General features: G+C 39.8%; 1 protein-coding gene, 1 long non-coding RNA gene and 1 other non-coding gene across 4 annotated transcripts; 1 reads left to right on the forward strand and 2 right to left on the reverse strand.

Moving 5' to 3' along the window:
• Positions 1-866: 866 nt before the first annotated feature.
• trnae-cuc (transfer RNA glutamic acid (anticodon CUC)) lies at positions 867-938 on the reverse strand. Its single transcript has one exon. It is a non-coding gene; the product is annotated as a tRNA-Glu (tRNA).
• Positions 939-1,186: 248 nt separating this feature from the next.
• On the forward strand, positions 1,187-6,335 carry ppdpfb (pancreatic progenitor cell differentiation and proliferation factor b). Of its 2 annotated transcripts, none has more exons than XM_064298032.1 (5): positions 1,187-1,366; positions 3,205-3,301; positions 3,563-3,640; positions 5,595-5,691; positions 5,951-6,335. In XM_064298032.1, the coding sequence occupies exons 2-5, from the start codon at positions 3,247-3,249 to the stop codon at positions 6,075-6,077; spliced, it is 357 nt and encodes a 118-aa protein (XP_064154102.1). In that variant the 5' UTR covers positions 1,187-1,366; positions 3,205-3,246; the 3' UTR covers positions 6,078-6,335. The 2 variants fall into 2 exon arrangements, with proteins under 2 accessions (XP_064154102.1, XP_064154101.1); XM_064298031.1 differs by having other exon boundaries at positions 1,188-1,362.
• A 1,331-nt stretch (positions 6,336-7,666) lies between these two features.
• Positions 7,667-12,517, reverse strand: LOC135233980 (uncharacterized). The gene is made up of 4 exons (XR_010324002.1): positions 12,271-12,517; positions 9,340-9,435; positions 8,866-8,967; positions 7,667-8,528 (listed from the first exon to the last, which is right to left on the reverse strand). It is a non-coding gene; the product is annotated as an uncharacterized LOC135233980 (long non-coding RNA).
• Positions 12,518-13,354: the final 837 nt, after the last annotated feature.

A 13,354-nucleotide genomic window follows, 5' to 3' on the forward strand; every position in this document is an offset into this window, starting at 1 on the left:
GTTTTTATTTTATTTTTAGAATTAGGTTTTTATTGTAGGTGCTTAAAGTTTGCATTGTTCATACCTTTTACATTAAATGTCGGAGTCTGTGCTGATTTGGCCTGGCGATTTAAAACAGCTGTTTTTAAAGGGACATACCGCGGTGGTTTTATCGGTGGAATGATGTTATGATTGCAGTCTTGAATCGGCTTACGTAACTGTTAAATGTCGCCACAATTGTAGTAGTTATATGGTCACGACCGAATAGAGCTTGTTGAATTCAAATTCCTATTACAAATTAACAAATTCTTATACAATCATAATGGGTCTGCAGTCAATGTTTGGCCGGCGCTTTTCGCACTCAAGCAAACGTGCTGGGTGCTTCTTAGTGTTTGGAGAAAGTGGTGAAATTCAACTGTTCCCGAAAATCTCATCAATAAGCTTTCAGAATGGGAATGGGAAATCGCTGATTTCTTTTACAGTTTACCTGGTTGGAGACCAGATGGCGCCATGCGCCACCGAGTAGTCTGCTGGCTGAGCACAGTGTTGCTGGGGGTCTGACGCAGAGACTAAAAAAAATCCTGGGGATCTGACGGTAACGCCATCTCAGACTCAAACGAACTTTTTTTGTCAGATTCGGAAACGTGACTGAGAAATGCGTGTAACGGTTTGTAGTATTCGTACAAATCTAGAAAGAATAGGATTTATGGCTATAAATTAGATTGTGGTGGTGGTATTAGACTGTATAGTGAGCTTCACATTTGCTCCGAAAGTACAATCTGACAGTTGCATTATGGTAGTACAAATATCACCGATTTAATTGAGTTATCGAACTAACACCTATTTGCGTGTTCATAAAGTATATGTAATATCAATGAAAATAGTTATTCCCTGACCGGGAATCGAACCCGGGCCGCGGCGGTGAGAGCGCCGAATCCTAACCACTAGACCACCAGGGATATGTTCAGTGTTAATCACCTACCTGTTTTCAAAGTTTTTAGAGCAGTACGTTTTTATCTGAGCATTTTCGTGATGTTGATGTAACTAAAATGTGGTTATACAACACCGATTTAAAGGAAAAACATTTCTAAAAACCTACTCAAATTTTTTTTCTGTGAACAGCGTGGCCAGTCAATCTGGTCCAGGCTCCGCCTAGTCCTGGCAGGTTTTATCCTGACGTCACCTAGCGAACATATAAATAATGCTTCTTCCAGTCCGCTACCGATAAAAATAAGTGTGGCAGTTGATATAGTAGAACGTGGAGGGTTTTAGTTACCCAAAATCTCTCTTTCAAATGGGCCCCGTCGCCTAGCGTTTACTCCCCCTGAGCCTCGCCGACTGAATTGAGTTGCTTATCCAACACCAATAGACTACTTAAAAAAGGTGAGTTTCAGTCTCTGTGTTGGTCTGTTCATTTGTGAATTAGGCTAGACTAACGTTAGCTACGTTAGATTTTGGCTATCGTTCTTATTTGCTAGCGTGAGCTAGATTTAGATAGACTAAATGAATGAGTGATGCTTGGTTGATGGTTCTCAAATGTATGAGGAAAAATACGAAATTAGCTATTTTGTCTAAATGATTTGACAACCACTGTAGCTTGTCAAGATAACGTTTTTAATCAATGTTCACGTATACGTTGGCTAGCAAGATAGTTAGCAGTACAATTTATTTAAAGCAAGCTTTGTGAAATAATTTCTTATTCGATACTTAACTGTTCTGCCTAGTTATTTTTGCTTTGATGTGCAATGAGTTGTTGTATTGCCTGTTTTGGAAGTAAAAAATGAAGGCGCCCTCTTTGATTCAAAGTTGTGTTTGTCTAATGTTAAGCATTCTTTCAAAGGTAGAAAATACGGTGACTGTTCGCATGAAAGAGTTTTAAGATGGCTGAAGTCCTTAATTTTCATAAACGTATCGCCTATCTGCAGTTTTTCTCATTTTTTGCACGCCTATGCCTTAACGTGAGCTACACTATTAACACTTTTTGACGTGTAGCTTGTTTCGCATATAGCTATATTAAATAAACTTTTTTTCAGCCATACAGATATATTTCAGTCAATATGAAATTGCACCCCTTTATTCCACTTCATTCCTGCGGGGTTCCTTGCGTACCATACGTCTTCAGGGGGTCAAGAACCTGTAATTTTGGTGTTTGGTCCTTTGACCTGAGGTGCTCCATTGGAAAGAACGGAAATGTGCCTGTTAGAGCACGGAGTGCAGCTTTGGGCAACTATTATTGCCTGGATTTAAAGTAAAGCAGCTCTTCACAACTGTGCAACCAATAGGAATTTCCCTCCTGTTTCATTTAATTACCCAAAAGAATAGATACACTGACTAGCCATGGCTTTGGAAAGCGGAAAAGCTTGAGGTTTTATGCTTCACAGTATGTCTGGTGTTCGTGGTGTATTTGGCAACCCTACATTAAAAAGTAGGGTGGTCCATTGCCCTAGGCTGTCGATTGAAAGTGAGTTTACCACGCGATGATAATGTCCATACTGACTTGTGGGTAGTCAGTATTATTATTATTATTTTGCATTGTATTTTTTTCAAAGTAATTGATACAGAAAGTCACTGATATTTGACTGAAAGAAACACAAAGTAACACCACTCAAAATCTTCATTTGCCTATCTTTTCAAAATTGTTTAGACCAAGTGATACTCAGATTATTCCCTATTCACTCATATATCAGGCAAGGGGTGGTCTATTGTACAGACTGGAAATGACTACACTGAACTTTATATCTTATATTTGCTTTCTTTGTTGTTACAGTGTTTTTTTCTTATTTGCATATCAGAGTCCACACTAGAATATGAAATGCATACACTTTTACCTTTACATTCACCGTCATCTACCATAACTGGAATCACCTATATACTGTATGTTGGTGAGAAAAGGCTTGTCAGTTGATGGCATTTTTGTTCCTTAAAAAAAGCACTTACTCCGATGATAAATAGGTATGATTGTAATAAGTGGTGTCTTGTCTTCAAGACCACAAAGAACTCAAGCCGATCAAAGAACCAGTGTTGAAATGCAGTGACAAAGTCTTGACTCTTAGCTAATTGCAGCGTGGTAACAAAACAATATGAAGGTACCAGTTTTGGGTGGGGGTGGGGTGGGGTTTAGGCTAAGCTATTAATTATTTTTTCTGAGGGGATCTCATATTTGCTTTATTGAAGGGCACCCAAACCCGGGACTCCTGTTAATCTCCCCCTCATTTTTGTCACCAGTGTTTTTCATCTACGCACAGCTGACTAAAGGAGATTGGAAGAATGGCAGCGATTCCATCAGGCGGCTCACTTGTTGCTACCCATGATTACTACAGAAGTGAGTGTCTCGCAAGGGTGTCCATCTTCTCCGAAGTTGAATCTAGTCCCACAAGGTCCTACCAGGTGGTGTTTACTCGGGCTTGTGGCATGGTGGCAGTGATGGCCTTTTGTTAGTTAGTTTGATACTTCCGGCATAAATCCTTTAAACATTCACAGTTTCTTTTCAGCTACCTCTGAACATGAATAAATCCATATGCATGGATAATGTACTCTATGCTGATTCTGATTGGAATCAAACGTGTTTGCTCATTTGTTGCAGGGCGCATCGGGTCCACTTCCAGCGGCAGCTCCTGCGGCAGCTCAGAGCACACTGGCGAGGTCATTCCACACCATCCAGGTTAGGCTAACGCACTGCTCAACATTGCATTTTTCATTAGGAGTGCAAATGCTGAAGTTGCACTTCTTTGAAGTGTTCATTTGGAAATAGTGATTCCCTCTCCCTTATTGTTGCTCTATAATGTGGAAGAGAACACTGGCAGGCTTTATAGTGCTTTACGCAAGCCTGCAAACAGCTCCATAATTCTAATTTGTGGAGGAATGCGGGGGAAGGGGGGGGGGGGGGGTTGATGTTGGAATGTGACGATGACAATCTGTAAGAGAGAAAACTGAGAAACAAAAGACTTTGTGTGCGGTTAGGATTGTAAACGTCACCTCCTAATGTTGTGTGGGAGAGCTCACTGCTTCAGACGAGATGTCTGCCCGCGTGTGGAGTGTGGCTGTTCTGTTTAGTGTTGGAGTTGAGCGGGATGCTGATGTGGCTCTGTCATTACTGTACTATTAGCTGTGACCAGCAGCCTCATCCCCCATCCACTCCAGCCTTTCCTCCATTTTCCCTTGTCTTTGATTAGCATTTTTTGGTATATTTACTGTCCAAGCGTTTATTCGATTTTTTATTCGTTTATACAATTTTGCCAACCTGTCATTCCATGAGCTATTGTAAGTGGACCTTAAAAAAGACTATTTATTTAATTGATTAGGCTATTATCTTTTACAGCAAGGTATTTTGCCAAACTGCCAGTTTAATTAAAAGTGACCACACTAGTAATACCGTTTGAATACAAGGATCAGTATATTCCAAAATCACTTAAATTGAGGCTATGTTTGTAATGCTATAGAATGCTACTTGAGAATTCTAAAATGAATGCTTTCTGAGGGTTCCACTAGATGAGTTAACTTGTACAGAGTTTGTCAGGATGGATGTGCCACACACATTTTGCAATCCTATGAGTCATGGTACAGTACGTGTCACCACTTCAGGTTGTGCTTCAGTCACCCAGTTAAGTCAGTACACTGTGTACGGTCCAGTTTTTCCATCTTGTTCCTGTTTTTCTCCCATTGCTTCGGGGTCGGGGGGGTGGCAAACTTTCTGGGAACATTTTGTTTCTGAATAGAACCTGCTCATTGGTTGTCCATATCCAAATTCTCTAACCTACCATACATCCTTGCTCATAGAAGCTTGTAATAGCAAGTGATACACAAGATATATAGTTTCAAGCCAGTGTGTGATTTCAGCATTCAGAAATTCCAACATTAGTCACATTTACATGCAGAATGTTTCATCATTCTGAATACATTCATTCCGATTGAAGATTCCAAATGAACTATTTACATGCACGTTGATCTGATTAAAGTAAGCATGTAATCAGAATAAAACTTTTGACATGCGCAGAACCCCGAACTCTGGCTAACTTGATCTGGCATTTTAGTACACAATGCAAATTTATTTAATTATCTCTATATGTGCGTTGTATGGTGGGTGTCAATATTTGCATTGTGTTCTTGCATATGAGCCAGCTGACGAAATATAATTATCCTACAGTCATTAACAGGAGAAGATGAGCTCATGAGCAGTTTTACTGCAGTGCCCACCTATCAAGGTGTTTACACCCAATGCCACTGTCGTCTTTTGCCTTTTGAAATTCATTCATTTACCGTGCGTTTTGTTTGTCTAATTAGCATATGGGATCAAATCACGTTTGATCAAATCAGCACTCAGCAAAGTCAGAGCGTTTCGCAAAGAATATACTTTCACACCGTTTGAGCATTTACATTGGTAACATTCTCCTATTGATCGGATTATCAGAAGGTTTACACCACCCCTTTCAAACCAAATGCAATTTCAGACAGAATGGGATAGTCTGTTCCAATTGAGGTGGTTACCTATTACATTTTTATTCTGATTGGGTTGTTAATCTGATTAGACATGGAATATGAGGCTTCCTGCAAACGTAGCGAGTGACTGCAAATTTTACTCTGCTGTGAATTGTTTTCGTATGTTCCTTTGTTTCCAGGATTGCCCAAGCAAGATTCTGGGCACTGGTGGTCTAGTTTCTTCTTTGGGAAACACAACCAGCCTGGGACAACTGCTTTGACTGAAGCCCAACAGAAGTGAGTACACCGAAAGAGCTGGAAAGAAAAGCTGACACATCCAGTTCTGGTTTCACACTACCTGCAACTGCCTAATTTGGGTTTTAAGTTAAATTTTCCAAAACAAATAGTGGCTCCTAACTGATGTTGCAGCTTGTGAGATTTCATCTTAAGGGGGGAGGAGTAGGGGTGGTTAGGTGAAGACTGTTCTCTGCCATCTATCTGACTGTAATGTCCTCAGCCTGTCCTTCTCATTGGCTCTTCCCATGGCACCTCACAGGGCGGGAGTGTACAGTGTGACCAATGGCCAGGTGACCTGCGTTGCCAAGGAGATGGCACTGAAGAATCCGCTCCGTGAGAGTAGCGAGTCTGGGAAGGCTGAGGCAAGCAACCCCCCACCCTCCTGAACTCGGGTCGAAGACCAACGCTAGGCGATGGAGGCGACTCCAGTTTTTACCTTTAGTACAGGCCTCTGAATTTATTATTATTGTGTTTTGTTTTGTACTATTTTTATTCATGACTTTAAACAAAGTGTCAAAAAATAAATAAATTAAAAATTAAAAATAAAATTCCCATATAACACCTTAATGGATATGTTATCTGTTTTCATATTTTCACTTGTCATCCCAAACTGACCAGTGAATAAAGTTATCTTAAACAGCTTATCATTGTGTTCTCTGAAGTTTTTCCTTTCTGTGAAACTGGAATAAGGAGAATCCTGAATTCCCCTTTAGAATAAAGAAGGGATTGTTTGTGTTCGTTTTTATCATTTGGGGCACAGTTGAATGGATATGTGAACAATGGTCGTGAGTTAAAAATGTGCAATGGATACAAAGAAAACTTTCAATCGCTTTCTTACAATGGATCTGTGATCTCCTGAGGTTCAAGGTAGTGATCTAGGCACTGAAGTGAAATTCCAGTACAGTTTTGAAAATGATACTCAATGGTATATTATTCTGTGATGTTTGTTTAGAGTAGGTTGTCCATGAAAGGGGACCGTACCACCTTGTACACTGGCAGTCTGAGATCCATAAGTGTGCTTTCTGTATGCTCGCTTCTGACCCTGGGTTCGTGGGAGATCATTACAAAAATGCGTAAGTGTAATGCGCAAATATTGCTGGATACCTACCCAACATCAGCCACACAGGTTTCTTGTTGGGTACTTGGCTTTGCAATTTATATGTTTACAGCTAGTTGGCTATGCGTAAATGTTTTGGTGTTAGGCTTTGCACATTTTTACCCCTCTTAACTGGCTGTTAGAACCCTGTCACAATCCACAGCCCTGACCCTTTATTGCTCCAAGAATCAACAGAAGAATCTGGACCACCGGTGTTGTTCAGGGAAGTGCAGGTGACACAGCCTGCCAAAAGAGGGAGGGGCAAACCCTGAGCAGGGTGTACTTGGTTGATGCACTGATAATGTGCAGAAGGCAAGCAGTGCTGCAGTTGTGGTGCTTTCTGTAAAACAGGGTGCACTGAGCAAGAACATCTGTGCTGGCTGAAAAGTGCACATAAAGCACAATGCATTCCATTGGGTATGAACTTGGTGTGAAAAATAGCCTTATATAAACAAACTGTCCAGGGTCATGAGCTGAGCGATTTGGTCACCTCGGCCTGGCAAGCACTATAACACCAGATTCACCTAATTAACTAATCATGGTCAATCAAGACCTTGATAAGTAGATCAAGTGTCTTAGTGCTGGGCTTAAACAAAAACCTGCACCTACACTGGCCCTTTTCGGATACGATTGTACATCCCTACTCACCCTGAAGACATAGAATGCCCTTCTGGACACCATATACAACCGACAACACATTGAAACCATTATGCAGTTGGGTTTGAGTTTATATTTTGGAAAGCTCCCTGTTTAAAATTAGTTTATTTCTCAAATGTAACACTGAAATTTGACTTATGTAACCAAATTATTTTTGTGAACATTTTAGTTACAGATGTTAAAATCATGAATGCAGTTTAAAAAATGAAGGTAAGGTCAATGTAATGCAATTACACAAGTTTATGAAAAATAAATCAGCAATTGCTACATTAAGTTGTACAACATTCATCCAATTTGTATTGGCAAAAAAGGTTTCAAACACACACGGTTCAATGGAATTCAGGTCAAGACTGAACTCCCGACGAGGAGGCCAGCTGCCTGGAATTTCTTATATAAATGAGAGAGGCAGTGCTCAGTCATCTTCGACAGAACACGTAAAACAAAAAACGAGGCGCGTAAACAACAGTACAAAGAAGCCTTGCCCGCAGGCTTTGAAATGATTCACCATTTCATTACAAGATGTGCTTCTAGCGCATTGTTTCCAGGTCACTGCTCAGCGGAGGGAATGCCATACGCTTCTCTCAAGTGCTGACTCTTTTCTGCTCCACACGCCCCTCCTCTTCCTAGCAACAGGTCCTGGGATGGAAGAGAGAGGCCCTCGGGAGGGCTTCAGTGACTCTGATTGGATACGTGCGTGAAAAAAAAAGTTCCCAGCAGCAGCATGGCAACAGTCCAAAGGGAGAAAAAAAAAATACAGTTTACTTTTCCTCTGTTGCATGTGCATGCAATTGAAGAATCTGGCTCAGGGTTTTGAAACTGAGGCAAAGCAACAGCAACAGAGGGGACATTTAGGTTAAATTAGATTTTTTTAAAAGGCCTTTTCTCTTTTCTCCCCCCCGCTTGTAAAAAGTGGGGACAGGGTACTTAGTATTGTCCCCGTTTGTACGGATTCCCACTGCATTGGTTTATGGAAAGCTCTCCTACTTCACCACCCTTTCAGTTGGATTCAGGCGTTTAGTTGTAGGCGATGGATTGCCCAAAATCACACTGATCCACCATCCTCGCGCCATTGTTACAGGTAGACCTGGGGGGGAAGTAGTTGGTAGAAAGCTTTAAATAAGCCTATGCATTGAATGGCACGCTGTTAGTTAGAAAAAGCATTTACATATGCAATTCCTTTTCTCTTCATTTACATTAATGTATATTTTTACATACATGCACGCACACACACACACACACACACAAACACACACACTCATTAAAATATACCAACTATGACCTGCAGAGTGATAGTAACTTGGCTGAAGGGTATAAACCCATGTGCTATTATTTTTAATAGGAAGAAAATTTCGTTTGTCACACAAAAAATAAAACATTTTGCTTAAGGGCATGTTTTCAACGCAATCCACTAATGTTAATACCTTGATGAGTGGATGTGGTCACCCAAACCGTTACTTGTCTTTGTGTTGGTTGTGTTGCACAATGATCATAAGCAGGTTTCCCTGAGGTTGACGGACCATGGTCTGTACAAAACAGTAAATTACATACATTTTTTTTCTAGGTATGTCGGCATTACAGTCACAAAGCCATCACATGTACAGATATAAACTCATTATTCCGGATTTGGTGATTATGAAATGTTATGCACAATTTAGAGTTCTCAAACATTGTATTTGTTTCGTTCACGACAAGTGAAACAGCAGGAAGTAACTTCTGAATTGGAACATAGTGTTCCAGCCAAAAAGGTATTGCGTTGATTTAGGGTGAATTCGGAGATAAACAGTGGTCTTTCAACAGCTGCAAAAGGTAACACAAGTCCAGCTTCTGGTGTCTGTAGTTACATATTAGACAAAAAATGTGTGGTTTTAAAATGGCTAGCCTGTGACAGAGCTTACTTCTGTAGAACTGATTACGCGCAACCAGGCACGCGGGAGCGTTGATGCTGGTCATTGCCCAAAGTCCAGTCCAATTCTCTGGAAACAAATGAGGTACTAGGAAAAAAAACAGAAGTTGCTCATTGAGCAAAGGTACAGTTTGTTTCCAGAGCCATAACAGAGATATGGTCTATAAATAACCGTTCACACATGGGTGCAAGCTTGCAAAGTATATTTGCGATCAACTCCAGGTGCCCAGGGAACTGTACTAGGCCTGTGAATTGTACTAGGCCAGCTAAGGTAAAGACCTAAGAAGACAGTTCGTTCCATATTTAGATATGTACTTACGTATTAGTCATGTAAAGACTGTAGATGAATAATGACATAGATTTTTACGTATGAAGAGAAAACAAACAATAATTTACATATGGAGATAATATTGGGGTTTGCTGGTTAAAAGCTTAGTACAATTCGTGTGCTGAAATTTACGAAGCAGTTACAAGATGAAGCCTCGTCATTTTTTTTCTTATCTGAATTTGTTCAAGGATGTTTCCCTATGCTAGTCACATGAACAGTATTGCGCATATAATTTACAATCAGCATTCATTATCTCATACACTCATGCGCAAAAGCAAAGGTCTGCACATGTGTCATGAATTCCATATTGGTTTCTCGTAGGAACATTTTTGAGAGCAAAAGTAAGAATAATTTAAGAAAGGTTTTGTGAATGACGCCCAATAAGTGTAAATTTTCAAGTTGATAGGACTGATGTAAGAGGTGGCGTATGATACTCATCAAGTTACCAAATGGTGCAGTGATGAATTTCCTAATACTGATGGGTAGTTCATTCCAGTCCTAGGTAGCATCAAAGGTAATAATTATTAAATGTGGAATAGAATTAATGAATGTCAAAGGAATCAATACTCTCCAAACATGAAAGTGTGTACATAGGAAGATAGAAGATATGATTAAAATGGTCAACAGTGCAATAAACAAGAATAAGTGTTTTGAAATAATTTAGTAGAAGTGTGTTAATCCAATAATATGCCTGCATTAAAAAAAAAAAGTCATACCATATATTCTAACATACCAGAGAACTAGTTTGCTGTGTTTCATTAAGATGAACATAATATGTCAGCAGGATATGGTCCAATGGAATGCTTAAAACTGCTTAAAACCTGAAAAACAGTTACCTATGTACGTGACAAACCCCAACAGTATATTTAACAGTGCTTTGTGTGTCAGAATGTACCAGACTGCAGTGATCAAAATGGAAATCAGTGCTGCTGCTAGAAATTTACACCAATGGTTGAAATCAACACTGCGCATCTCTCCTGGTATAAGTAGGAGTTTTGTTGTTGATTTCTGCCTGTTATTACAGCGATTGGAATCTGGGTTGAATTAGAAAATGGAATCTGGTGTGATATTGTCTTTCAATGCCCTACATGTTAATTGGCTGAAAGGTCGAGACTATCAGTCCTGACAGCTGAGCAAAATGTGTGCCTAGAAGAGAGCTGGAACCCAGCAGCTGGAGTGATTTTGTTTTTGTCACGGCAAGATGGGGACATTTTGTTTACTCAACAATGTGAATCATCCTGTTTCTCCATTTATACAGTGATTAAAAAATTTATTCAGTTTTATGTTACACACATGAAAACTTAAACAGGACTCTTGAACCTGACGAAAGACCAGAGATGCCAGCTGGCCATTAGGGTAAAGGTGGTGCGATTTCAACTTCAGAGACTTCTTCAGTCTGGCTCTATACAAAACAGAACAAGCTGTAAAAACTGAGGTCCTGTTTTGCAACAAACTTATAGAAACCCGTGTATCTTTTGTGTCATTTAATTTAGAGCTTTATCCTTTCACTCTGAAATTCGATTCACTTGTAAGGCTATTGGCTTTCACCCAGTAACAGAAGCGCTTCATGTTGCGCAACCTTAAAAAAACTTGTAACTAAAAATGTATCTGGTACATGTAGAGCAAAGGTCCTTCATTTCCCATTGCTGTCTGTCAATGAATTCTCAGAATTCTCACACATTACAGTTTATGATGAATGGGCTATCCTTTTGGTTGCTATTTTAAACATAACTATTGTGTAAAATGTCTTTTATTAGTTTTAACTGTTTAAAACAAGAATCAGCTTCACTAGAACAATAGTAATAATAATAATAATAATAATAAATGTATACTACTGCTACTATATTATTATTATTATTATTATTATTATTATTATTAATAATTCTTTTTTATTTATTATTATTTAAGTTGCTGTGTCATATAGTCCCCTTTATTACAACATACTGTCTCATGAAAAAGTACAGATTTGATGGCTGAAATCCCATGGTGGTTAGGTAACTGTCCTTGAGATAAGCCATATCAGCAGCTCTCTATACAGCCGATTGGAGCTGCTGGTACGGACTTCCAATGAGGGTATGACACAATGACAACAGTCTGATAAAATCCAAAGATGGCAGAATAACAAATGGTGAAAGTAGGTTGTGGGACAGGAGAAAATTTAAGAGTCCTCCTGGCATATCCTTAGACATATGGCTCTAGTCTGAGCCTGAGTAGTACTGTCCCCAGTTAATTTTATTCCACCTGGGTATTTCCAAATCTGTGTCTCAATACAAGTACCCACATTCTTCTGAGGCAATGCTGGGTAATCAGCATACAAAAAGTAACCCTGCTTTCCATAGGCCGGGAGCTGAGTCACTTGCTCCCCTCAGCCACTTACATTGGTTAATGTCGCCTACAACATTTCAGCTGCATTTTTTCACCAAAAACCCAGACACAACAGTGAGGACACAATGTGATGCACTGTGAAAAGGCACATATCGCTGTACAGCACACATAAAAGTACATTAGAAAAAGTACTTTCTGCAAAATGATTTGATGTAGGCTTTCATACAACTCAGATTTGAAATTCGGGAAAATTAAAGAAAAAACACTTACCTCTAATTTCCCTTTTTTCTCTCAGTCAGTGATCTATTTTGGAGTGAAGTGTCCTATGTTCGGTCTCCTCTTGCCCACCACACAGGATAGCAGTGAAACACAGATCACAGAAGGAGAGGAAAGAAATTATCAAACCACAAAGGACAGGGCACGTCCCCTCTGGCAGATGTGCACATTAAACTAGCGCTCCTTGTGTGTCTCTTGGTGGAATTAACATGGGATAGTGCCGCTCGATTGGCTGAGGAGACGTACTGTTATACTACTTGACCTTTGGGAGGGATCTTAGCAACGTCGTGTTGAGGAGAGAGGGCTTGCCCCTGGGTCTAAGATGCCTCCAGCTATAAGCACACCCAGCTGTGTTCCCATTCCACGTCTGCTCACTACTGATGACTGCAGGTTGTATGAAGGAGAGAAAGAGTAAGACTTTTTCATTACTCCATGTATGCACTTACTGAAAAAGTATATTTTCAGGCCCACATTAATAATATCACAAGAGTGGCCTTCTTTCAACTGAGGAAATTCCAGCTGGGTTCCAGCCTGCTTCTAAGCTGGGCCAGCTGGGTTGAAACGGTCAAGCTGGTAACAACATGGTTGAAATAGCAGAAGTGGGTTCCAGGTAGAATCATTTTATGCTGGTTGCTGGAATTTCTACCAGGGTAATGCTTTGTTGTCTGGTTGCAGTAATTTAATAACCCTTGGAGAAACACCTTTCAACCACAGTTTCAATCCCAGAATTTTAACAAGCTGTTAATTTTTCTTAATTAGGTGCTTCTCATGTTAAGAGGAATTATTTAGCATCTTACACCACGTTATGTCAGAACTTGCTATGCATGCCATGAAGAATAAAATTCCCATTGTGCTTATTGTGCTATATTGTATATTTTTAACTGATCAAATTAAAGCCTGAGGTGAATTTATAAGCTCCTAATTAGGTTGCTGAACATGTGTTTAAGTGCTTTCATAATGTTTCACTTATTAACACAATACAAACCTTTTTAGACTTTGGTTTAACAACCTTGAAACCCCTGGTATGAAACCAGCCACTCTTTACCCCATGCCTCATGTTCTCAGCACAGCTTAGAGC

Source organism: Anguilla rostrata, chromosome 11 (genome assembly GCF_018555375.3).
Source record: "Anguilla rostrata isolate EN2019 chromosome 11, ASM1855537v3, whole genome shotgun sequence".
Lineage (NCBI taxonomy): Eukaryota > Metazoa > Chordata > Actinopteri > Anguilliformes > Anguillidae > Anguilla > Anguilla rostrata.